Source organism: Marmota flaviventris, chromosome 10, assembly GCF_047511675.1.
Source record: "Marmota flaviventris isolate mMarFla1 chromosome 10, mMarFla1.hap1, whole genome shotgun sequence".
Taxonomy (NCBI): domain Eukaryota; kingdom Metazoa; phylum Chordata; class Mammalia; order Rodentia; family Sciuridae; genus Marmota; species Marmota flaviventris.
Window position 1 is genome coordinate 37000477 of NC_092507.1, and position 25059 is coordinate 37025535.

Consider the following 25059-nt stretch of genomic DNA (forward strand, 5'->3'; position numbering starts at 1 on the left):
TCTAAAACCTGTGCCTACTCAACCATTCAGTTTACCCCCTTAATCAGCTTGCCAAGAGCAACTCCTCTGCACTCTGTGGCCATAATAAAGTCACTTCCTGTTTGGAAATACCCAAGCCCTCTGGAAATCCCTCCCACTCCCATGAATGACACCTGCTGGGTGGCATCACCACAAACCCCACAGCAGCTTGTAGAGGTCACACTCATTCTGTCCACTTTCCATCTACTGTTAGTGAAGCTACAGAAAGTTTTATCTATCTATCTATGGTTCTGGGGATTGAACCTAGGGGTGTTCTACCACTGAGCTACATTTCCAGCCCTTCTTAGTTTTAAATTTTGAGACAGGGTCTCCCTACATTGCTGAGGCTGGCCTTGAACTTTTCATCCCTCTGCCTCAGCCTCCTGAGTACCGAGGTGTGTACCTCCATGTCCTGTACCTACGGTTTCATTTTTCATGAAAATCATCTAGTTAGCATTATGGCATTGATTCAACATCGACTTGGTATCCAGCACTGATTTGTCAAAAAGGAAAGGTGTTTTCTGATCTTAAGCCTAGAATCTATCTTGAGAGGTAAGACATGTAAAACACCTGCTTCTCCCACAAAAGCAATACATATGTGATCAACACCCACGAAGGGGTACAGGAAGTTAATACTTTAGCAGCTCCAAGGAGAGAGAGTTTATGCTCTGGGAAAGGAAGTCACAAAAAGCTTCCTGGAAAATTCTGGGCAAGGACTGAGCCTTGAAGGCCTGGTAGAATTTGGAGAGGGGAAGAGGAGAAAGGCCCACGGGGGTGCATTCGCTTTGCAAAGAGCTAGCAGGGGCCAGAGAGACAAGAACCCAGCATGGGCGCAAGGATGCATTCTTCCAAGCAGCTCTCTTTAATAGCCACGAGCCTCTCTGCTCCCTGCTTGGGGATTTTTATGACCCCATCCATCTGTTTGCAGTCAGCCTCAGGTTTGCTTTGAAATTCAAAAGCTGAAAGGGAAGTGTGATATGGGAGCCAAAGCAGCAGGCTGAGCAGTTTTCTCTGGGCAGGAGGGAGCGGCCTCATGGAGCATAAACCTCTGCAGGCAGAGCACCTCTTCTTGCTGGCCTGAGTCCCCGTGAAATGTGGGACCAGGCATGCTGGCAGGGGGTGGGGGTGGCGAGTCAGGGAGGAACTTCACGGCAGCCCACGAGGGTGCGTGGCCAAGTGTGGAGAAGCAGGGTCCTTTAGCGGGGCCTTCGTGCCTGATCCTGCTCCATTCAGCTTGTGTTTGTTTCTTTTCCCTGTTCTGGCAGGCGGGCCTGGACCCGCTGGGAGAGTTGGCTCAGCCCTCCAGGCCTCCTCAATTCTCTGGCTCTGCTGCCACCCCCTGCATTCCTTAGGAGCCTCGGTGTCCCAGAGAGACAAGACTTTTCCATCCTCTGAATAAAATGCCAGTCATTGATTAAATCCAAGATTCACAGTCTGGTCTGCTGGACCCACTCCTTCCCTCAGTGCCATGTACCTAAGGCAACTCCCTAACATACTTTGCCAGGCCCCAGACACTTCCTCTAGCACATCTCTCCACCCCTCCCCTGTCATTCACACGTCCACCAGAGTATACCCACCCACTTGTTTGGGGTTCTCTTGGGTGGCTCCCAATTACCCATCCTGTCTAAACCCTACACGTCCATGTCTGCTTTTCTGATTCATTGCAATCATCTCCCCTGAGGCCTGCTCTCTGCAATATAGTCAACACTTACCATGGGGGAGCCTCCTCTTCTGCCTGAGGGGGAGTATTTGGAGCACCTATAACATCATGGGGCTTCTTGCCTTGTCCTGAAGGATGGAAGTGGTCCCTTGAACAGAGCCAAGTTGTCAGAGTTGGATGCTGGTTGGTGGGCTTCAGCATTTGACTTTTTTTTTTTTTTTTAAAGAGGAGATGGCCCCAAAGCTTGAGAGTTGAACTAAGAGGTTGGAAAGTGGAAAAAGATCTTGAAATTCCAGCCAGTCAAGACTAGAGATGATCTGCTCCAACTCCTGCATTTTTCCAGTGGAGAAACCGAGTCTCAGTAAGAGATTGACATTCATCTGATAATACTTGTGAAATCAGATGGAACAGGACTGGGACCATGTTTGAATGAACCATAACCTTGCACTTACCCACTTAGGCCCCTGGGTGAAGGTCGGGATTGTGGAGATTTAGGCCACATGCTTCTTGCCTCTTTCAAGAACCTGATGACACTTGTTGATGATGATTTAACAAATATGAAGCATTCCAGTTCAGCTGTCTGAGCTGATGGCCATTCCAACTCTATAAATGCAATCACCTCTGTCCCCATTTCCCAGATGAAGCCACTAGGACTGAGGGTCAGGTGACATGCTCAAGGAAAAATCTCCAGCAAGTAGTCAAAGCAGATCTTGGGCCGAGGCTGTGGCCCTTTGCAGGGTATCAGGCTACCTCCCTCTCCTTCAAAAATGGTTACCCTCTTTAGGAAAACCATGCAGCAAAGGCTGGGCTAGAAACAGGGCAAATGTACTTTCATTCCAGGTCCCAGGGACTGGACCACAGCTCAGAACTTCTCATTTCTCACAGCTGAGAGAAATAGACAAAACAATGACTTTCCACTCTTTCAGACCCAATGTCCCATATTAGTACAAATATTTTAGAATGCTCCTTTCCATACGGAAATAAAATGTATCAATAATTTAACACACCTTACATAATGAATTTAAAAAATTAATTTAATGCCTTAACTATAAGGACAAAGAAATAAAAGGAAAGTTAGCTTAAAATAAAATAATGAGTAGTGTTTCAGCACTGTGCCCAATACCACTTGCAGACACATGAGGTAGTCAAAACTTGTACCTGTCTATTGAATCATTGTCAAAGTGACAGCTAACCTGCCAGGGGTACCGGTGTGTGTTGCTTTTATATCTCAGATCCACAGGTAGTGTTGTCAGTAAGGTGGGTCCAGAAATGCTGAGCTGCTCTTGGTGAAAGTTATACAGGGTGATTGCATTCCTGTAGGAGTCCGAGTATATTGAAACTTTGCAAACAAATACTTTGTGTTTATATAAAATGGATTTAAGTTCTCAGCTCAGATAATTACAGATGGATCTTCCTACTCTCAGAATGTTTGGCAGGACATGCGAAAATTGTGCAAGATGGAGGATAGTTCTTTATGTGGGACTTTTTGAAGGTCACCAAGTATCCCCTGGCTCAAGGCCTCAGCCCCTGCCGCCCAAACAACTGCATGAATATCCAAAATCCTCCCACTTGTGGGTGGTGACGCTACCCTGGTGAAATACACTGATTTGGACCTTTCCTCCTAAAGGCTGTGCATAGAGGAGGGAAAGCTCGGGCTTGCGTTGTACCTAGAGGTTTGCATTTCTTTCAGTTTTGCTTTTGATGAACATGATTTAATACTAACCTTAATGGTGCTTCATCTTCAGAGTTAAAATCGATGAAACAAACATGAATCACACGTCCTGTACTCTAAAGACCATTTACTTAGGCCATGAAAAAATGAGCAAGACTTGGGCTCTGCCTACACCATGGGCTTCACCTTTAAAAAAACAGTAATAAGACATACAGATGTCATAATCTAAGACTGGATGGATACAAAGCCTGGCCTTTCAGAAGAAGTGTGAAGTGTGAGGCTTGGGGGACCAGGGCAGCCTCTGGAGGAGGTACAAATTAAACTAGGCCTTGAAGAATGGGAAGAAAAATTTCAGGTGAGAATGGGGGGATGGGCAAGTAGCTATAGAAGGGACAGCAGGGACTGAGCTGAAGGTTTTGAAGATAAGGTGCACTGTTCTGTTGGGTCCAGTGCTCTGTAGCTGGGTGAGCCATGGTGCTTTGAGGCCAGTAGAGGAGCCTGGGAGTCGGGAAAATGGGCTCTGCCTCCCCCTCCAAGAGGCCTTGGTTGAGCTGGCCTCTTGGGGGACCCTTTCACTGCAAAAAGCAGGGTCAGTCAAGGCTGTGTCATGCCCTCCCCTACCTGCAACATTCTAGCCCCTCCTCCTTTCAGGTCACCTGTTTAGAACCGGAAATCATGGTCTGAGCAGCGCTGCCCCCTGGTGGCAGCTTCAGATGGCAGGAAAATCAGTACCATCTTCTAGGTCCAAATTCCTGCTGTGGCCAGGGAGGCTTCTAGGGAGGTTTCTAGCTTCTCTATCCGTGGGTGTGGCTAAGGTGGGCTCCAGACTTGGAGGGGAGGGGACTTGGTCCATTCCTCTTAGGGGCTCCCAGGAGTGTGGCCAATCGTCTGCCAGTCCCACACCCCTGTTAGAAATCCCGAGGTGCCGCTGGGAAGTAGCTCAGCAAGGCACTCTTGGCTTCTCAGAAGGGCTTACTACCCAACCTGGCAAGCAAGCAGCTTGGGGCGGGTGTGTGTGTGTGTGTGTGTGTGTGTGCAGTCTGTCTGTTTTTATCCCTAACACCACACTGCCCCTTACTCTGATAGGAGGAGCTTGGGGTTACAGTCTACTGGGATCTGCTAATTTTAAAATTGGGGAGGGCGAAGGGAATCACTATAGTTAAAATGGTTACAATTGGATCTTCACACGTGGCTATGATTGGACCTTATATCCCAACTATGGCTATATGCTGAATACTATATGCTGAAAATGGACCACTGAACTTTCTATTTCTCACAGCCCATGAGAGCCCCTGGGATCATGTGATTTCATGGGTCATTCATGGATCAGGTCTGGGACATGGAGCCTCAGTAAACCCAATCCTCCCTCCTCCCCTTCCTCCTCCTCACCACCAGCAGCAGCAAAGGACTCCAAGTACTCGGGCTCTATGAGGCACATCTACTTTACTCTAAGTCCTCATGGTAACTCTGTGTGGCCGGGTTTCCTTCCCATTTTATTGGTGGGAAAACTGAGGCTCAGTGGGAGGACATGATTGGCCCCAGGGAATCAGGTTTTACTCTACATCATGCCACTCTTCTGTCCTAAACCTGTCTGTGGTTCCACTCTGCCTACAGGGCAATCCCAGAGCCTTGCCCCCTGGCTCCTGAGTGCAGCCCTGCTCTATTATATCCCCTCAGCTGCCCCTGGGAGCCCTGCCCCCTGCGTGAGAAACACGTGGAAGCCTCCAGCTCCCCTGGCTGCCTCATGACCCTCTGCCAGCGTTCTTGGTCTCTGTTGCCTTCAGGGGCAGCTGTGACAATGGCTAACCCATGCTGCAGCCCTTGGTTTCCAAGGCCCCTTTACATTGATTATCTCACTAAAACCTCCTTCCTCCTCCCCTTCCTCCTCCTGTGCCAGAAGTGTTTTTTATTATCTCCCCTGTAGTGGTGAGGAAAATGAGGCTGAGAAAGGGAAAGAGATGACCTGGGGACAAGCCCAAGCCCAGGCCCCTGGGCTCCTGCCAGCCAACCTGAGGTCTTGACCAAACCTGGAGGACCTTTGGGTAGGGATGGAGAAGGAGGAGCTGCCCTCCTGAATGGGGGCAGCCTGGCCAGTCCTGGGAGCCATCTGTGTTTTCAGGTCTCCCTTGGAGGAGGCGGCTGCCCTCTGGAAGGAGCGGTCTCCAGTGGCCCACTACCTGGGGCCCGCGTCCCTGGTCCAACCTGCTCTGTGAATCTGAGGCCAGCTCTCCTGGCTCCTGCTGAGACTCCAGTCAGTCCTGTCTCTGCTCAGACTTTCTCTCAGCTGTGTTTTTCTGTCTTTCCCACCCGGGCCCCTTCCACCTACACCCCCTCCTCTCTGGACTGTCTCTGCTCTGCGTCTTTCTTCTCTGTCCTTACTCGCTCCATTCATCTTGCCATGTATTTTCCTTCCTTTCTCTTCCTGCATTTCTCTTCTCCCACCCCTTTGTCACCATTCTGCTTGGCCTGTTTCCATCCTCCCTGAGTCCCAGTGGAGAGGATGTGAATGAAAACCAGGAAGAGGCATCTGGGAAGCCCTTGAACCCCCAGCCCTTCCTTCCTGGGAACTTGAATCTTCAGGTTAGAAATTTGATCCCTCTTTTTTTTTGGTCACTGAAGAAAGAAATGGAAAATAAGAAAAAAAAAAAAACAACAACACAGGAACTGTTTTTAAAGTCCAGAACCAACCAACATAAAAAGTGATTTTATGAAAAATTTCTGAAAATAATTTTATTTTACAATGCCATTAATGGCGGCCAGCCCAGTGGTGATCGCCTGGCTCCCTGGCTGGGTGAGCAGCACCTGAAGCCATAGTCTGTGCCTAGCCCAGCCCCATGCAGCCTGATTTCTGTCCTGCAATGTCAGCCCTGGGAGGTGTGAGGAGGTAGAGAGTTTGTTGCCTGGCTCACAGATCCTTGGGGCTCCTACCTCCCTCAGCTCACGGAGCCAGGCTGGTAGGTCCAAGCATATTCTATCCACCCACAGCCCAGATATGGCCAGGGCATTCTGACTCCAAAGTACCTGGTCAAGGTTGTCCTAGACACCCAACTCCTCAGCTGGGGCCCAACACTCTGTGACACTGAGCTTGCTGCCTCAGCCTCCCCATGCCCACTTGGATGTGATCTAGGCCCTGTCTGTGGTCCCCTGTTTCAATTCTTCACCATCAATGGAGGCCTGCTGCAGACTGGCTGGCATTTGGGGTTAGGATTCTGGTGGCAGTGGTGGACACAGCTATTTGCAGTTTTCCTCTTCACCGAGGAGAGGTAGTGCTGCCTCCCTTGGTTTCTCTCCACCTTCCCAGCTCCTCACCTTTTGCTTTGGTTTGTGGTGTGTCCTTCAAAACCCATTGTTAAAATCTTAGTCCCCAGCATAGTGCTATGGGAGGTGGTAGAAACTTGAAGACGTGGCTGGTGGGAGATGGTCAGGTCCCTGGCAGTGGGCCACCAAAGGGATGTGGGCCAGAGTTTCTTCCTTTCTTTTTTGATTTCCAGCCATAAGGTGAGCAGTTCTGCTCTGCCATATGCTTCTACTATGCTGTGTTGTCCTGCTGCAGGCCCAAAGCTGTGGAATGGATCAAAGGCATAGGCCCAAGGCAATCAGCATGGACTGAAATCTCCCAAAATTTAAGCCAAAATCAACCTTTTCTCTTTATAAATTGACTTATCTCAGGTATTTGGAATAATTTAAAAAAACCTCTCTTTCTTCTGTCTGTTGATTCCATTTCTCCTGCTCTCCTTTTCAGGAATGAAATACTAGAATTCCTCTTACAAGTCAGATACAGTATCTTCCCTCCACCTGCTTGGAGTTGGGAGACTGGTTTTCCTTCTGACCTCAAGCCTTGATGAAGGCAGCCCCCCAACTCTAGTGACCTCAGAGTCAGAGGGCAGGACTTCCTGGGTAGAGGGGCAAGCCCTCTAGGGTAATAGGCACAAACACTGGGGTAGCCCTTCTTGTCACCTGTTGCCATGTGGAAAGCCATATATCAGAGGCTTCGGGGAGTCCCTTGTCCCTTCAGTCACCCATTTCATTGCCCGAATGGGGTCCAAGACCCCATGGCTTCTTCTCCAAGTAGTTCTTGAACTGAGGATTATGGTTCCCAAGGAAGGTTGGGAGGTGGCTTCTGCACTGAGCTCCTGGCAGGTGATGGCAGGAGCTTCCATGGGGGGAGCAGCTGGTGTGGAGGGGCAGTGCATTAGGGTTCTGGCCACATCAGGCATCCTCCCCATGGATGTCACCCCTGAAGACCTTCAAGGGTCATGGGGAGCAGGGCAGGGATTTTTTTTCTGGAGCTCCATCCAATAGCTGGGTGGGACCTGGGCATAGCTCACTATGTTGGGCCTCAGCTGCATCCTAATTCACCCACTGGCCTGTGAAATGTGGGTGCTGATGCCTTCCATGCCATAGCTACAGCTCACGAACAGTGGCTCAAAATAGCTGGATAAAAGTGAAGAATCTGCTTGGACCTTGACAAGTGGGGTTCCTGTCCTGGCTCCAGCGTTTACGAGCTATGTGATCATAGTTTTGACTTAAACTCTCTGAATGCAGCTATTTCATCTGTAAAATGAAGATAAGGAATAGCAGCTTTGAGATTTAAATTATTCTGGCATTAAATGCTCAGAACTTTGATACATAGTAAATACTAAACAAATGTTAGATTCCACTTGCATTATTAATACTTTTTCTAGAAACGGGGCCACCGCATGCAGTCCCTATTGCTTTTAATAGGAGCTGGCAGAACTCAGTGACCATGTCCCACGAATGGCCTCTGGTAAAGTCGTCTGGGGTTTTGGAAACAGGGAGACTTGTTCCACTTTAAACTTTTCTCCCTGGTAGAACTGCAGCTGGTCACCTATCCCAGCCAGCTGACCCTCCATGGTAAGCTGTGCTGGTCTGTGATATAAAGGGCACCATGTATCTTATCTGAAACCTTCCCTTCTCTTCTAACTTTCCTTCTGCACTGACTCCATCATTCTTCTATGAGCACCCACTGCATACAGTATCTCCATGGAAGATATAAACCGGTGTGCTCAGGGCTGACTTACACAGAGATGTCCAGCCATGGTCCTAGCCCAGGGAGCCAAGAGGAAGGCAAACAGGGGCAGAGACTCTCAAACAATCTGCAAGGGCAGGGTGCTGTGGGGACACTGGAGGAGCGCCAACTCAGCAGGGGGACAGAGGGAGGCTGCACGGAGCTGAGCGGAGCGGGTATCACTGAAACCGAGTGTGTGGGACCTGTAGGGAGCAGCATGCGCCAAGCCAGGTGGTGGGGAGGACGGGATGAACTTGGAAAGCACTGGGAGAGGAACTGTTGAGAGGTGATTTCCATGTTGGAGACACGGTCAGGGACCTGATCCCAAAGGCCTTTGTCAACAGTATTGTTGACCTTTATCAAAAATAACCAGGGAGACATTGAAACATTTCCAAGGCAGGGAGAGAAGTGGCTATTTTTGTGGGTTGTAGAGCTCACTGTGGCTCCAGGGAAGAGAGTGGAGTGGAGGGGACAGAGATGTAGGTGGCAATAGTCCTGATGAGGGCCTGGGCCAGGGTGGAGCCATGGGATGGAAAGAGGTAGGCAGGATTGGTAAGGAACAGTCACAAGTCTTGGTGCGTGAGGGAGCTGGTATAAGGGAACCTCATGGTGACCTGTGACCAGCAGGTTCCATCTGTGCTTAACACACCCAGTGCCTCCTGCTCCGCACCTGTGGGTAACTCCCTTCGGCCACAGTATTACCTGCGTCTCCTTGACACGAGCCTCTCAATTCACAGGGCCCTGCTCAGACCACCCTCTGAGCTCCTGCTAGAGCCTGTGTGGAAAGTGAGCTCACTGTAGTCTTCCACATGGTGCCTCAGGCCCTGTTGCAAAGCAATTGTCCAAAGGTGCCTGACAGGAGGAGGGAGGGAGCCCTCAGCACACAGAAACTCCAAGCCGTTGAGTTCATAATGTCTTTTATTAATATATTATGCTACAAAAATATTTTTTTGGCAAAATAACATTAATAGCATCTTTCTTTGTCTTCTATTATACTCTTAAAGAACTCTCCATGACAATTCACAGCGGCGAGGGAAGAGGTGGTCAAAGAACATTGTGAGCACCTTCCAAATACATCAAGGACTGAAGCCCGCAGGGCATGGCGAGGCAAACTGGGAGGCCATCGGCAGTCTCTGTGGGCTCAGGAAGGGGCAGGGGCTCCGGCCTCTCCTCTTTGGGGCTATAGCCACCTTTGACCAAGAGGTGGCCCCTGCCCACCCCAGCCACCAGGGACCCAAGGAGTCTGAGAGCTATTTGTCTCTGGCCGCTCATGGGAGACACCTTAGACTTGGATCCTGTTCAAAACCCACTTTCCCTACAGCAAGACTTGGGGTGGAAAGGGTCTGCTACTCCGTGGTCTTTCCTGTCTGCTACATGCCCTGCCCCTGTGTGGGAGTCATGGTTCCTGGGAGACAGCTCAGCCTTGAGCCTGAAGGAGCTGAGCTTCACTTTCATGGATCCCCATTCCAGTCCCAGAAAGCAAGATCTCCATGTGACAGATGAGGAAATGGAGGCTCAGGGAGGGGCAGGGACTTGCCCAAGGTCACCAGCAAGTCAAAGGGGTACCCAGAGTACCTCTGGGGAGGAAAAGCCCAGCTTGCCTTTGAAGAAAGGCTGTGGAGAGCTGATACTCCTTGGAAAGGGTCAGGTAGGGACCAGTAAGTTCTTGTGAACCTTCTCTTCTCTTCCAGGGTTGCGGGCAGGAAGAGAAGGAGCTCTGGGTTGGGCCTGAGGGCCTGGGTTCCAGTCCTGCCCCCCACTCCTTCCAGAGGTTCCCATGCCAGGGCAACAGGCAACCTTGCCAGTTCATGCGGACCTGGCCGGGCAGTTGTAGAATGGGATTGGGGTGAGGGGGAGGCTGGACTGAGTCCTGAACCCTACTGGTTTAGACAGCCAGCTGGAGTGCTATTTTTGGCTGCAGAGATGAATTTTTGTAAAAATAACACTGTTCAAAGAACCTGAGCCTTACTGAGCCAAGAGGCACCCTCCATGTCATCTACACCAGTCCTGTGCCAAGACTTTAATTCGCCTACCACGTCTCCGGTCAGTGGGGACCGAACACCTCCACTGACAGGAAACTGCCCCCTCAGGGCACCATCCTCCACCAGCTTGGGCTTGGTGGAAGTTCTCCCACCGGCAGAGCTAAGTCTTTCTCCTTCTTTCCTACCTTCATTCATTTCTCTCTGCTTCCTCCCCTCTCTCTTTGCCTCTCTCTGCATCTACTGAGAACCACCTTTGTGCCAGAGGAGGATACAAAGACAAATTCATGGGACCCCTGCCTGCTAGTCACTTTCAGTCTCATAGAGGAACCAATTCACAATGACAGTCACAATACATGGAAGTGGGTATTGTGACAGATGCTGTGAAAGCACAAAGCCATCAGAGGGGGCTTCCTGGAGGAGGTACTACCTGGGTTGATCCTCACAGGATGAGCTGTTAGGGGGAAGAGAAGGGAGTTTCCAGGTCTAGGGAGTAGCAGATGTAAAACATCCTGTTTATTCTAGAAGTGACAAATACAATTCCATCTGGGAGAGATGAGAGGTGAGAGATGAGAGATTCCATAATGGGAGACATGAGAGGTGGCCAACAAGGTCAGCAGGACCAGATCATGGAGGGTCTAGAATAACAGATGGAGGACTCTGGCTCTTACCTCATAGTCACTTCAAAAACTATCACCAGCCCCGATTCTGTTCTCAGTCACAAAGGATGCCCCCAAAGATTTAATCCCTGGGTGGAACTCTTCTCCTTCATTGTGCTTTAAATAGACTTGCCTTTTGGTAAAGGAAACTTTTACCTCCACTTTGGGATCTTTTGTGACAGTGGCACGGGGCTGGAGCCTGGGCCTTTAGGACAAGGGGCCTGAGATCCCAGGTTTGTCCATGTCAAGATGAGGTCAGGTGATAGAGGCCAGAATTCCATGTGAGGAAAATATGCTCTGGGTCTTTCATTGTAAGGGTAAATGTGCCCACAGGCGCACAGGGTTCCACTCATTATAGACTCCAGATCTTTGACCCTTGGGGTTGGAGTGTCCCTGGGCCGCCCTTTGCCACTCCCTGGCAGTCTGATTCTTACATATCCACTGTGGATGATGGGGTTCTTCCTGTCTTCACCTGGTTCTTGGTGCATCAGACCAGCCACCAGAGGATGACCAGAAGAAATGGCCTTGTGACCTGCTCCAGAGAGCTCCTGGCCATTCCATCATCATCCTTGAGAGATAGGGGACACCACTAGCATGCTGCCTACCCTGCCTACCCTCAATCTTCTGGATCTCAGGCCTTCATCTTTCCTGCTTGCTTCAAGGTTCCCAAGAAATACACACAAAGATCTCAGAGGAACAGGACATTTTATAGGCTAGGGGAATAGAACGTTCCAAAGGTGGCTGCTTATAGAATAGTAGTTCTGTGGCACAGGATGAGAGAATTCAAGTGCCCCAGCCATGCAGATTCCTGTTTATGAGCTCCAGGTCTCAGGTGACATAGTCATCAGGTTCGGTTTGGTGGCCTTGGGGACCCGTGAACTCTAACTCTGGATGTCTGACCCACATTAGCCCTGGCTCTCCTCTGGCACATGTCTACCTAATCTGTAGGCTACATTCACCTTTTTATAAACACATGACTGGTTGAGGGAGAATTTGAAATCTCCCTCTGGTCCAGTGGAAGGATCTGGAAAGATGAGGGCTGAATGGACCTGAAGTCAGGGGCCAGCAGAGCACCAGCTGGATGGGGCTGCCCTTCCCATCTTGATAGTGAGTTTCTGCAGACGAGGAAGGGTGGTTACAGTCAGCCCCAAGTGCTGTGAGCCGGGCCCTGCATGTGCTCTGTAATTACATGCTGCGTTAATTCACCTTTTTGGCCCTATTCCTGGCACAGATCTGGGCACAGTCAGGTGCCTGGACTGTTTCCCCAAATGTTTCATCTTTAATTAACTTCAAGCTCAATCTCCATCATCTCATGCCATTCTCTGCCCCAAACAGAGGGGAATCTGGCCTGTGTGTTTCTAATTCCTTTACACTTATCTCATCCCAATAGCGCTCTGCACGATCCGTTTGATGTCCAACTTCTGAGCCTGCTTTATAAGTCAGCTAAGCCCTTTCCTGCTCAGAAATAGGAAGTCACATTTTTTTTTTGCCAAGCATAAACTGACTCCAGTCCTGGCTGAGGTCAAGTTCAGTTTAGAACGTGGTGCCCATGGGGCTGGGATCGACTCTCTGAAGCAGAGATCCTAGCTCCTGCCAGGTCTCAGGCTCAAACTCGTCCGCTGGGACTGAGCTAGAAAGAATTCAGTTGCCTGCCAGGATGTCAGCAAAACCTCTGGCCATCCAACAAGTGGCCCCAAATTTTGCTGCCTCAGAACAGAGACAGATGCCAAACTGGGCCCGATGGCACTGGGGTCAATCAGATACCTCCAAGTCTGCCAGGAAACCTATGTATAGAGAAGCTGGGCAGCATGGGGCTGGAGTCAGTAGGCCTGCCTAGCTGTGTTGCCTTGGAAAAGTGTCTCCCTCCTCTGGGCCTCATTATTGCTCTTACTATTATTATGATTTATCAAGTGAGAGTTGTTTTTTCTTCCCCCTTTTGCAGGATCTAGGGCTCTGAATATAATTAGTGAGCCCCAGATCAGCTGAGAGGTCAGGGCTCAGAGTCAGCCTACCTGGGTTCTCTGTCTCTTGAGCCACCACCTTGGGGAGAGAGGGGTTGGCTAAGTCTGTCTTAGTCTCATCTGCCTGCCTGTCCCCACATCGCTGCTCTGTCTTCCAGGGCCCTCCTGGTTGTACCCCACTTCCAGTCTCTGATTTGGCAGGAAAGTCTCTCCTTGGCTCCAAGATTTGACAAGTCGGGGCATAGGACACGTAGCACCTGCTGTTGCCGAAGCTCTTAGGTCATAGAGACCAATAGGAATAACTAGTCAAATGGTCACTCGGCCGGCATGGGAAGGGTTGAAGCTTGGGCATGTCCCAGTTTGGTGGGCTCTGCCTCCTTTAGAGCTTCCCTGAGCAGAGAGAACATGGACCACAAGACAAGAATCACTTTTGTGTCACACAGATCTAGAGTTGGGTGACCTTGCACAAGTTCCTTCACCTCTTTGGGGGTGGGGCTCAGTTTTCTCATCTGTGAAATGGAAATCATCGTATCTAGCACTGGCATGAGGATCCATGATGAAGTGAATGTGCCAAGTGCCCACCATGCTGTAGGATTTGGACAAATGGCAGCTCTCATCACCATTGTTATTATCATAACAGGTGACCCCTAGAGCCCTGTCCCTGAAATTGCCTTCTATACCCATTTCTGTCTTTAAGCCCAGTTGGCTTTACTTAGCCGTGTCTTCAACAACAGCCCTTATTTAACCCAAGTTGGAACAACAGTGCCAGACAAGGCCCGGAGACCCGTGTTTTGTTCTCCCATTGGCATCCCGACCTTGGGCAGCCCCAACTGGCTCTCTTTGGATCTCGTTGTAGCATCTGCTCTGTGGCACTGGGAACGCCTCCCTCCGCACCCCTGCACTTTGGTTGAAATACTCACCGAGAGGTCTGGAGGGCCAGTTCACAGACGCTCAGGGGTTTTAAAATAGCAGCATTCTTTTTCTCAATGTGTCTTCCAGGCCCCGGGATGCATCCAGGGGAGGAAAGGATGGCCAGCGTTCACACTTCCGGCTCCCAAAATCCAGCTTCACAAAAGCTAAGCCTGTTTGCTTGCCCCACCCTCAGAGCTCCTGCAGTGGGAGAAGCCAAGCTAGAGTCAGGAGGCTTCTGCCATCCAGGAGCAAGCCGGTTGAAAGCCACGGTCCACATGAGGTCATAGATGTCTTGACAACCGGGGATCCCCACCCCTGAGTTGATGATGTTGGGGCTAATTCAGGAGTTATAACATAGGCCACATAAAAATAGTTTTATCGGTAGAATAAATACATTTTTCTCTTTTAATATGGACACATATTTTACAAAAGAGCCCCATAGCACTATGGGAAATTAAGACCTTCTACAAAAAAGAAGATGTAACTTGGGTAAAATAAAGCTCTAGTGTTCTAATGGGTCCCGACTGGACTGCCCCAGAGGGGTTGGACATGCCCCAGAGCGGTGGGGTGTGGCCGAGGACCCTTGTTTCTCTGGCTTCTGCACGGGGTGGCGGAAGTCAGGAGGGCCCCAGATTGTGCAGCAGGAAGGGGGCCACAACGGTGGCGGTGAGGATGGGGAGGAGACCCAGGGTGGGCGCTGAGCTGCTGGCGGGCCCTGCTGGGTCCTGCTGTTGGGGCTGGTCCGAGAGCTGGAAGGGGGTCTTGGCAGTCCCAGAGCTGGGGGTGGGCTGGAGGGGCAGCAGGGGTGACGAGGCGGTGGTGCTGGAAGGGAGGAAACACACAGTAGAGTGACCATCAGAGCCTCGCCCTGGGGCTTGGACTGGATTCTATCAGATGCGTTTTCTCATTAAAAGGGGAAGGAAACAGGGGCGTGGATAGGGAAGATGAGAGCCCAGGTAAACTCTGGAGGTCACACTCTCCTGTGCCGGGTGTCAGGCCAGATCACCTATCACCGTTCACAGGACTAGGTCCCAGGCAGAAAGAGGTACAGTGCTAGGAAGGAGACAGTTCTGGGGGTGCCTGGAGTACTGAGCCCTCACACCAGGCCATAGGTGCCCCTGCCTCCTGCTGCTTCCCCTCCCAGCTGCTGAGAGACAGAAAATGAAGCACGCTACCGTTTTTATTGTGCTCATCACTACACCACCATCTGTCAAACACCCCTTAGCCAGGCACTTTAAAAGTCATGTTTCTGGTTCTCCAAGCAAACCTTCAAAATGGGTCTCCTTTTCATAACTTTAGGAAACTGGGGCTCAGAGAAACTACCTGATGGCCAAGCCACAGGGGAAAGTGGGGTGGCATGACCATGGGGCACTAGGCCCAGCTCACTTTGCACAGCACAGAGTGACAGGTGCCATCCTCCATGAACTTATGAAAACAGAGACCATTTTCAGAGGTAACCAGTGAGATTCTCGCCTCAAGAATGTGACAGAGGAGGAGGGAAACAGGGAGGGAGACAGGGAAACAAGGGGAGACAGGCAGGAGGACTCTGCAGGCTGAGCCCAGCCCATGGGGCCTTGGGAAGCTGGAGGGGGAAGGCAGGGCCCACTGGAGCTCAGGACCAGGAAAGAGACAGATGGGAAAGGTAGGGATGGGGAGGAGAGGAGGCAATGACAGAGGGTGACAAAGAGAGACCACAGGGGAGAAGTCTCATAGATCAGTGGAGAAGAGGAGCAGGCACTGCGATGAAGGAACGGGCCCCAAACAATGATCAAGCCTGCTTACAGGGAGCTGGATGAAGATGAGAACAAAGGAACCCACGAACCCCATCACACCCAGAGGGGAAGGCAGGGCCTGTGTGCAGCAGGAACACAGAGAGGCTCTGTTTCAACACAGGACCAGGAAGGTCTTGAGGGAGTGGGGACACTGCAGCCAGGAAGGTTTGCCCATAGGGAGGGCACACCTAGTAGTTGAGGCAAGAACCCACAGGGCCCTGCTCCTGTGTGAAGCACTGGCCTTATCTTAACCTTTGGTACTCAGGATGGCACTAGGAGGTAGGGGCCACCGTTACCCTGTGTACTTAGGCAGTTATTAGAAGGTGGGCAGCTAGGAGGCTTACCCCTCCCTGGGCAGCCTATGGGGCAGGCTGGTAGATGTGAGGCAGGGCAGTTTGCACAGGTTCTGCCTGGGTAGCCTCTTCCATGTGGGTCACTGCCTTCTTCCTGATGTCTGCCTCCATCCCTGACAGGCTGCTTACTCCCCAGGTCATCTAGGGGTAGCCCTGGCCTACGTTCTTTGGGCTGGTTCATTAAGTCCTGACAGCTGGCCATAATCACCATGGCAAGCCCTGGAATAATCCCCAGCAGAGCCTAGTCCCCGTCCCAGCCTGACTGTTAGCCTCCCACACAGCTCAGACCCAGCCTCCACCTGGGTGGGTCTGCAGGGAACCTAGGGGTCAGCAAGCACTCCCCTGTCTCCATATAGGTTCAGGATGACACCTCAGCTTGAGAGTGGGAATCCAATGGCTTTTGGGTACCAGTCCAGGCCTTCTGGATCTCAGGACAGGAAAGGGTCCTTACCCTCCCTGGCTCTCCCTCCCCATGCTGCCCTCATGCTCAATCTTGCTCAAGGTCTCTTTCCAACCTGGAGCCTACAGATGTGATGTACCAGAACCTTGGTCTTTGGAAAGTCCCAGAGGAGCTATCGTGAGAGGAGAGAGCAAAACCTTGTCCCACCCAGAGGACAGAGGCACAGCGTTCCTGCAAAGTGTGCCTGTGGAATTGGGTGGGCCAATGGCTTCTAATGCTCCTTTTAACTCACGGAATCCAGTGTGCCTCACCTCCTGTGGGTGCTGGCTTCACGCCACCAGAGACCCATCACGATCTGTTCCCATGGGGGTGACTTCACCTTTCACAGTTTCCCTACACAGTGCCTCTTCAGTCACACTCTCTGCCTTACTGTCATTGTTCCATTCACCTTCAAAGGCCTGCCTCTTCCCTGGAGGACTTCTTTGATCTGTCCTGTATCCCTCAATGCCATCTGGCAGAGTTAAGGCTCCACAAAACCTTGCGCATCTCCCATTGACCTCAGTGAGTGGTAGAGACATATTATCTGAGGTTTGAATGGGTTTTGATGTGTCTTAGGATAATGCCTGGTAGCCAGGCAGCGGCAGATGGTGGGGGCTAGTTTAAGGGCAGTGTTATATTTGTGCCTGTGTCTCCACCACCAATGACATCTCTTATTGATGAGCCACGCTATGTGCTGGCAGACGGTGTGCTCGAAGCGACCACCTGCATCATGTTCTTTTAAATTCCCACTTCCAGGATGAGGAAACTGAGCTCGAAGGAGATGAGGCTTCCTGCAAGAGATAGGATGTGCAGGGGCCGTCTGTCCCCTCCAGCCCAAGCTGCCAAGGCACTGTCCCTGCCTGAGGTGTGAGCAAGCACACGATGCACAGCCTGGGGAAATGCTGTCTTCTTGCTGAGATCTCGCCCAGGCCTGGGTGGAGGCTGCCAGGGTTGACCAAGGCCCTGTAAGGCCTCAGCTCCTGGAGGGACCAGTGTCTGTGCCTGGCAGGGCCATTAACTCAGCCCCTTGCCTCCCTTTCTTTTCCAATGAAAAGAAAAACTAAAACCAAAAAACACAGCACAGAGTCCATAAAAATTCCTTCCTAGCTGCTGCCCTGTCGTTCCAGCCTGAACAGCGGGGAGGCTCAGCGAGCTGGCTCTGGGCAGCGGGCTGGTGTGCCCTGTGAGGCAGTTGGAGCTGGGACCCAGGCTGGCCCCAGACGGAAGGCAAAACCAAGTAGGAGTTATGAGAACTAGTCTCACAAGGCGCCTGAAGGCATTTTCTTTCACACTTTGAAAACTCCCCCTTGGAGCCTGAGTGGGGTTTTTATTGCTTGGAAGGAGTCCCAGGGAAATGAGGTGGGACTGGGGAGGGGGATGAGCCCCTCCAAATGCCCCTACCTCACCTCCCCAGCCCACTGTGTTCACAAAACTCAGTCCGTCCCCCCACCCACCCCGTCCAGATCCCTGCCCGCCACCCCCCAGGCTCATGCTGGGGAAAAGTCTCTCATGGCAAAGTGGCCTTGGGGCCAAAGCAAACACTCTGAGCATTCCCAGGCTCCACAGATGCCTGGCACCAAGGGCAGTCTGCTCTGGGTAGACAGGGCCCCTGGATGGGAAAGTGTCCCTCGGCCAGGGTGGAAGGTAGAAGCCCTGCGCTGGCCTGGGCTGTGTTCTTGTCTTGCTGTGTGACTTGGGCAGGCGCTGTCCTCAGGCTCAGCCTTCCTGTCTATACAATGAAGGAGCAGAAACCCAGGATCTTTAAAATTTTCCAATGATAAAAACCAGAAGGATGACCTTAGGCAGAAGCTCAGGGTGGGAGCCCAGAAAAGCAGAGCCAGTGTCGGCTGTTGACCTGAGTCCCCTCCAAAGGGGTTCCTGGAGCAGAACCAAACTTCAGCACTAAAGGTCTCTGAGAGCCACCGGGGGTTAGGTGCTGGGCAACTCTTGCCTTGGATTCCTTGCTAATACAAGGGCCTGGTGCCTATGCCTGGGGAGCTCTTTACAAAGCTTCATGGAGATGTAAGGAAAACCAGCTTTGGGGCATACAGGGCCTGGGTGATGGGAGCCCTGCCACCTGAGGAGGAGACCCCATTGTGATTCTGGTTTGGGCTTCTGCCTCTCTGGCCAAGCAGGAAGACCTAGGCAGAGACCCAATGTGTCCAGTGTGCCTGCAGCTCCACTTCCTGTTATCTGGGTCCTGCCAGCCTCACACCTTTTCTGCATAGTCTCTAATGCTGGGAACACCTTCATTCCTCCCTTAGCCTGTGGACTGGCATGTTTTCAAACAGCTTCATAGCAGACCATAGCTGGAAGGGCCTGTCCATCCCTGAGATGAAAAACTGGGGCTCAGAGAAAAGAGGTTTACTTAGGAGCTGGGGCTCAAGGTCTCTTTCAGTGATACCATACTGAGGAGCCATCTGTCCCTGACCTCCAGCAGCACTAACCACAAGACTTGGCAACCAGTATGTGCCGAAAATGTCCCTGAGAGCCTGGGGGGGGGGGGGTTCACAGCACTCTCTTGATGGCTCATTTAATTAAAGCTTTTAGTCTAAGACATGCTACAGCATTTCAGGCAGCAACTGGGGAGAGCCGGGGATCCTGGACCAGAGACTCGTAAGTCAAAGGATCAACATTAGAGGCAGCTGGCCCAGTGGCACTGATGGTTATTGCTGGTCTGAGGTCAGCTCAGTGCCTACGGGCATCATCTCACTTGATGTCTAAACCCCAGAGCAAATGCAGGGTGGGGATGAATTTGTACTTTTATTCATTTAGTGATTCTGTTTCTCACGTCTCATGGGGCATCTTCCGCCTCTAAATTACATAGGATCTTAGGCTCACATGGAGACTCGGACCATCCCAGAAAAAGACCTGCTTGTGTTAGGAAAAACCAGAGCCTGAGAACTTGGGCAGGAGGGGCAGGCCAACAGGAGGTGTGCAGAGCCCCCCAGGATAGGAACACTGTGCTTCCTTCTCTTTGAGGGCTTTGTCCATCTGCTCAAACTTCAGGGGAAACTGATGCCCAGAGGGCAATGGGCCTGGCTCCTATGTGTCCTGCACCCTCTGCACTTGCTTGATGGCACTCGCCAAGGCTCTGCATCCATCACTTACTGATGCTCCCTTTGGGCAGTCTTGCCGTGGTCCTGCCCAGCGCTCAGAAGGTGTCCTCTTCTCTACAGAGTGGGTCAGCCACTCTGTTCCCTTATTGATGCAATCCTCCACCCTGATATATGCTCCTATGTGTGCATAGGTATCTGTGTGCTTGGAGATGCGCAGACTTGGAGAACAGAGCTGGCATGGCCTCCAAAGACCAGCCAAGGCCCTAACTGCATAGAAGAAGACGTGGGAGGGTTTCCACAGGGCTCACATGACTTGGGAATGGCCTCTACCTTGGCTTGCCCTGGTCACACCCCACCCTGCTGCCCACCTCTGGCTCTCAGAGGCCGAGGATCCCAGAGAAAGCTCTGTTGCCATGCAGCCATCTGCGGACACACTCTTGGCCCTTTCCATGAATACCCATAAATCATCCTGCCACGGGGCTGCTGCTTCTCTAAACTTCCTCTACTGTGTTTACATCTTGGGTAATGAGGGGCGAGGGGAAGCTAGCTTGCTCCAGGTGGCGATCCGGCCAGGCACTTACAGCCCACACCCCTGGCTCCTCGTGCTCATGAGTACATTCAGCAAACACCCAGCAAGGCCTCAGGTGACCCAGAGCCGTCCAAACCAGATCTGGTCCCCAGGGCCCCCTGGCCTAGAAATACAAGTAAGGAACCTGTGGCAATGGTACCAGGACAAGAGCTGCCACAAGGGTGCTGGGGGAGGAAGGGCGAGCTCAGCCAGGCAAGGATGGGAAGGACACTCCATGGCAGTGGGTGATGAATGTGACCCTTAGTGTTGGACAGACCCGGATTCGGGTTCTGCCTCTCTGTGACTTTCTGTATGGTCTTCAGGAAGTTCCCTGATCGGCTACATCTGTTTCTTGCTTGTGAAACTGGCTTGCCTTCTGTGACTCTTGGCAGAAGCAGGCCATGATGGATATCAGCACCTGGCAGAGTGGGAGCTCGACAAAGGCCACTTGCACCTCACCAGGAGGAAAGAGAGGAGCAAGTACAACAGGGTGCAGGGCTGGGCCTGGCGCACTGGGGCCTGTGCATGGCCCACGGGGGTTGGACCTGACAGTACCTGGGGGAAGAGAGGCAGCTGGGGAGGCAGGAAAGGCGAGGCTCCTATAACTGGGCAAGTTTTCCTGGCAGTGGGAACCCTGCAGGAGCTCCAATGGAGCAAGAACAATGCAGGAGGGCGAGGCCTGGTGCCAGGGGACCCATTAGGACCCTGCGGCAGGATCCTAGGAGGAAGATGAGCAGGGAGAGTTGACAGAGAACATTTGGGGGAAAGAAAATGAGAAAACTGAATAAATTAAAGCTCCAAAGAAAATGATTTGTTCAAAGGGCTACAAGTGTGTTTCAGATCATCTCTCAGAGAGCTCTTCTCTGCTTCTTCTTGGAAATTTGGGGATCCCTGGAAGGTATGGAGCCTGTGCCCTGCACTGGGCCTCTTGGGGAGCTCAGGCCCCGCTTACCCCAAGAAGCAGTGAGAAATTTAACAAACAGGCTGCCCTTTGGTGGAAACTTCCTTCTCCAACCTGACCAGATGGAGGAAAGTTGGCCAACCACAATTTACCTGTTGGGATAGAGAAGGGGCTCCCTCTTGCCAAAGAAAAGCTATTTTTCTTGTGAAACCAGGCTCTGTGTTTCAGATTGACATGTTGTGAAAAGGAAACCGTTTGGAGTCATTTGCCCACATTTACCTTTCAGACGTGGTTAGGGGCTGGGGGCCCATGGCTGGAGCTGACAGCCCAGCCCTCTGTCACCTCATGGGTTGGACCCACCTCTGGCGGGACTCCTGGTCACCGTGGATGGTGGACATGAATGCCCAGCCTAATTGGAACTCTTAATGGCTGCCAGCTCTTTCTCTTGCCCCTGCCTTGTTGGCAGCATACAAAACCCTGCCCACCACCGAAGAAAGGCACTCCCTGCAGCTCTCTGCCCTGGCTCCTGATTAGACAGGGGTGGCTCATATGTTGCAATAAATATAGTTACAGCGATGCCTCTACCTCAGATAGGTAGGGCCAGGGAGAGCTCGGTAGGAGTACATTTCCAGTGCACCAAGCCAGATGCTTTGAAACCCACGCCCAAAGGCTACAAAGCTCAACTCATTTTTGTTCCAGGATTTTTTTTTTTTTTTTTTTAAGATAGTGCACACCCTCCGCTTTATGGCAGGGGGCTGATACATCAACTTTTTTGTCAAAGGCTCAGTGATCAGGCTATGGAAGAACCATGTAGTGGCAAGTGTAGGGAGCAGCCCCTGCTTCCCTGGGTGGCCCTAGACAGAGCCTCCCCCTTGGTTTATCCTCCATAAGTGCAGAGCTGAGCAAGTGTTTCCCAAAGACACTGGGAAGAATCTCCAGGTGCACATTCACAAGGGGCTTCCCAGGCCTCTGCCCCGAAGATCCTGATTCATTATGTCTGTGGTGGGGCCTGGGGATTTGTTTATTTAACAAGTACCCAAGGTGATTCTGTCCAGGTTGCTGAGGAAAATTCTGGATGATATCTTTAGGGTACAGATTGGACTCTGGATTCCAAGGTCCCACTGCTGGGGGCACAGGATTTGGGGTGTACTGACAGTCCCTCCCTGGGACTTCCCTGGTATTCTAGGGAAACTCTTCTCTGTATATGGAGATTTCTGCTAAACGGGAATATAGGAAGACTGCTCTATAGAGACTGCAGGCAGAGGACAGCAGAGAGAGTCTTGTGACAGCAGGAGTTCAGGTGATAGACAGAGGGGATGGTTCTGGTGGCAGGAGGAACACACAGAAAGAGGACAGGGGGATCTCAGTATTTTAGGACGATCTGTACCTGACCATTTACACAAGGTTTACTAGGACTGCTTCTGAGATGGAGTCCCCAGCATTAGACAGCCATTGTCTGTCTCATCTCTCTCAAAGTGGAGTCCCCTCAGCAGCCTCCATGCCCGATGTCACCACTTAGACTTTCCAGGCACAAGGAGCTTTTGGCCTAGCAAGCATGTCCTGTTTGTTACTAGGTGCTCCTCCTGACCATTGGACAACTAGAAACTGCTTGGCACACCTCAGGTGGCCCAAGGAGGCTAAGTGTAAAGCAGACTCCATTGCACCGGAGCTTCACTTATAAAAGAGCAGAGAATTGTTCTTGTTCTTGTCTTGAGACTAAAACTGCAAAGTCAGATGTGGATGTGCTCTAAAAACCCTGAAGGAATCCTTTGTGTAGAGGGAAGAGACAGCCTCACTTGCTCAGAGCAAAGCTCGCCTGGTGACCGTGCACCCCACCTTGGGGGCATGGGAGGGAGTGTCCATATCCAACTCCTGGGCCACCCACCCCTGTCCTCCTCACCTGTCCTCGATGCGGACCCAGAGGTCATTGAATTGCCGCGGTCGCTGGTGTTTATTCTGCCTCTTGTGCCACTTTTTTTGCCGTCCAAACTCCTCCAGCTGGTTGAGGCTGTCAGGGAGCAGGAGGTGCGGGGACAGGGCTGGGTCATCCTCCTCAGGCGGGGTGGTGGGGGTCACTGAGGGTGCTGCAGGGACAGCGGCAGCTGGGGTAGCTGGGGCAGGGCTGGCTGAGGTCCCCTCAGGAGGGGGCACTGGGCTCCCAGCAGCAGGGCTGGAAAGGGGAACATCACAGGAGTGTGTCATGCATATGTGATAGGGAAAGCAATTCTGTGGGAAAGTCACTGGGGAGGATAAAAAATGCAAAGACACCCTGCCCGGCCCTGTGAGAAAAAGCCCAGGAACACCGTCATCTGGTGTGAGAGATGGGACACCGATTCCGCCTTTCACCTATGTAGTCAATAAATATATATTAAGGTCCTACTTGGTACCAGGCACTCTTCTAGGAATTAAATATCAGCACAGACCAAAACAGATACTGTCCCTGCCCTCTTAGAACTTCTATTTTGGAGCAGAAGACAGAGTCGAACATATAGGACATCAGATGGCCACAACTGCTGAGAAGAAAATAGAGACAGATAAGAACCCAAGGGAGAGAGGGTGCTGGTCAGGGATCAAAGGGTGACATGTGAGCCTAGACTAGGAGGCAGTGAGGGAGCAGGTCTGGACGGTCTATGGGCATGTCTGATCTTGGTCAAGGTCAGGGTCTCACACATCCACAGATCTGGTTGAGGGACGGTAGGCAAGTTATCTATCTTCAGTGTGCTTCCTTAAAAACGGGGCTATGACAGCCTGTGCCTCACAGGGCGGGAGGATGATGTAGGTGAAGATGGGCACAGCACTTAGAATAGGGCCTGTCTCCTAATGTACCTGTCTCTGATGTTGTCCATCAGCAAAAGGACCTTCCTGTTGGGCAGGCACTGAAGTGTCATGTAGGCATGTCTGTGGAATTCATGGCCATACAGGGAGGGGTACACACATAGGCCCCAGGCTGGGAACATCCTCCGCTCTCCCCACTTTTATTCTCTCTACTCAGTAGCCTCAGCGGAATTCCTTTTGGGGACATCCAACCCTGGGAGAAGGTTGGGAGTGGTTTCTGAGCAGGCAGCTTGCAAAGGTAGGTGGTACCCAAGGCCTCTTACAGTCCTGCAGCCTGTCCCCCCACTTCATTCTCCCAGCACAATGGGTGAGGGGCATCTCTTGCTTTGATGGAAAAAAGGCCATCAGCTCAGCCTGTCCTCTCCCAGCCCCCATGGCAACCCCAGATTCCCAGGGTCCAGGCTGCTAGGAGATGTCGCAGCTGTTGGGGAGATAATTCAAAACAGTCAGACAAAAAGATAGATCCAGGAAGCACCTGTGGCTGAGGATGGTTTTTATTGTTGGAGCCTACTCAGCGTCCCCACCCCCACTTGCTCCCTGTGCAGGAGACGAGGCTGAGAACCTGCAGAGCAGAGCCCGTGGGGGTGCAGTGGCGGACTCCTCCATTAAGGCCTGATTTCCAAGATGAATAGGAGGCTCCCCAGCCTCAGAGCCTGCCAGCCTTCTCTGCCCTGGACAGGCCACACACAATGAGCTTTTAGGAAAGACCTTCAGGGATGTGCCGGGAGGGGGAGGCAAGGGGAGAGGAGGGAACTTGAGGAATGTCTTGACCCTGAAACTACCTTGGATTCTCCACCTCTTAAGCAAGACTGCTGGCCTCCCTCCCCCATGCAAACTGCTTTGTGCTGGGTTCAAATGGTTCCTGCGGGAAGAGCGGTCTTTCAGGTTAATGCAGAAGATGCACTGGGGAGGAGGCTCAGTGCCAGTGTTTAAAAGTTCCTCTAGGAGTGCCATGGAGCCAGGGAAGTATGGCCTGCAGCTAGGAGATCAGCAGCTCGTGTCTCTGAAGATCAAGGTCTCAGTCCTTCCAGAACCCCCACTCCAACCTCCAGAGTTGGTATAAAGAGAAGTTAGGAGCTCAGGAGGCCCAGAGCCAGGCTGTCACTTACATGAGCTGAGTTTCCTACTGTAAATACCTTCACCTCTCTGGGTTCTTTCACTTATCAAGATGGGGACACACAGTTCCTCCACTGCGAGGTTGTTGTGAAGATAACAAGTTAGGAGTTAGAAGGAGCCCTTAGA

At 51.7% G+C, this 25059-nt stretch overlaps 1 protein-coding gene across 1 annotated transcript in view; it reads right to left on the reverse strand.

Moving 5' to 3' along the window:
* Positions 1-14507: 14507 nt before the first annotated feature.
* The window catches only part of Trabd2b (TraB domain containing 2B), a 212254-nt gene continuing 201702 nt past the window's right edge, over positions 14508-25059 (reverse strand). The window contains exons 6-7 of the mRNA XM_027937730.1: positions 22883-23152; positions 14508-14712 (exon numbers count right to left, since the gene is read on the reverse strand). Of these exons, the coding sequence (XP_027793531.1) occupies positions 14508-14712; positions 22883-23152 (475 nt within the window). The remainder of the gene's footprint in view (positions 14713-22882; positions 23153-25059) is intronic.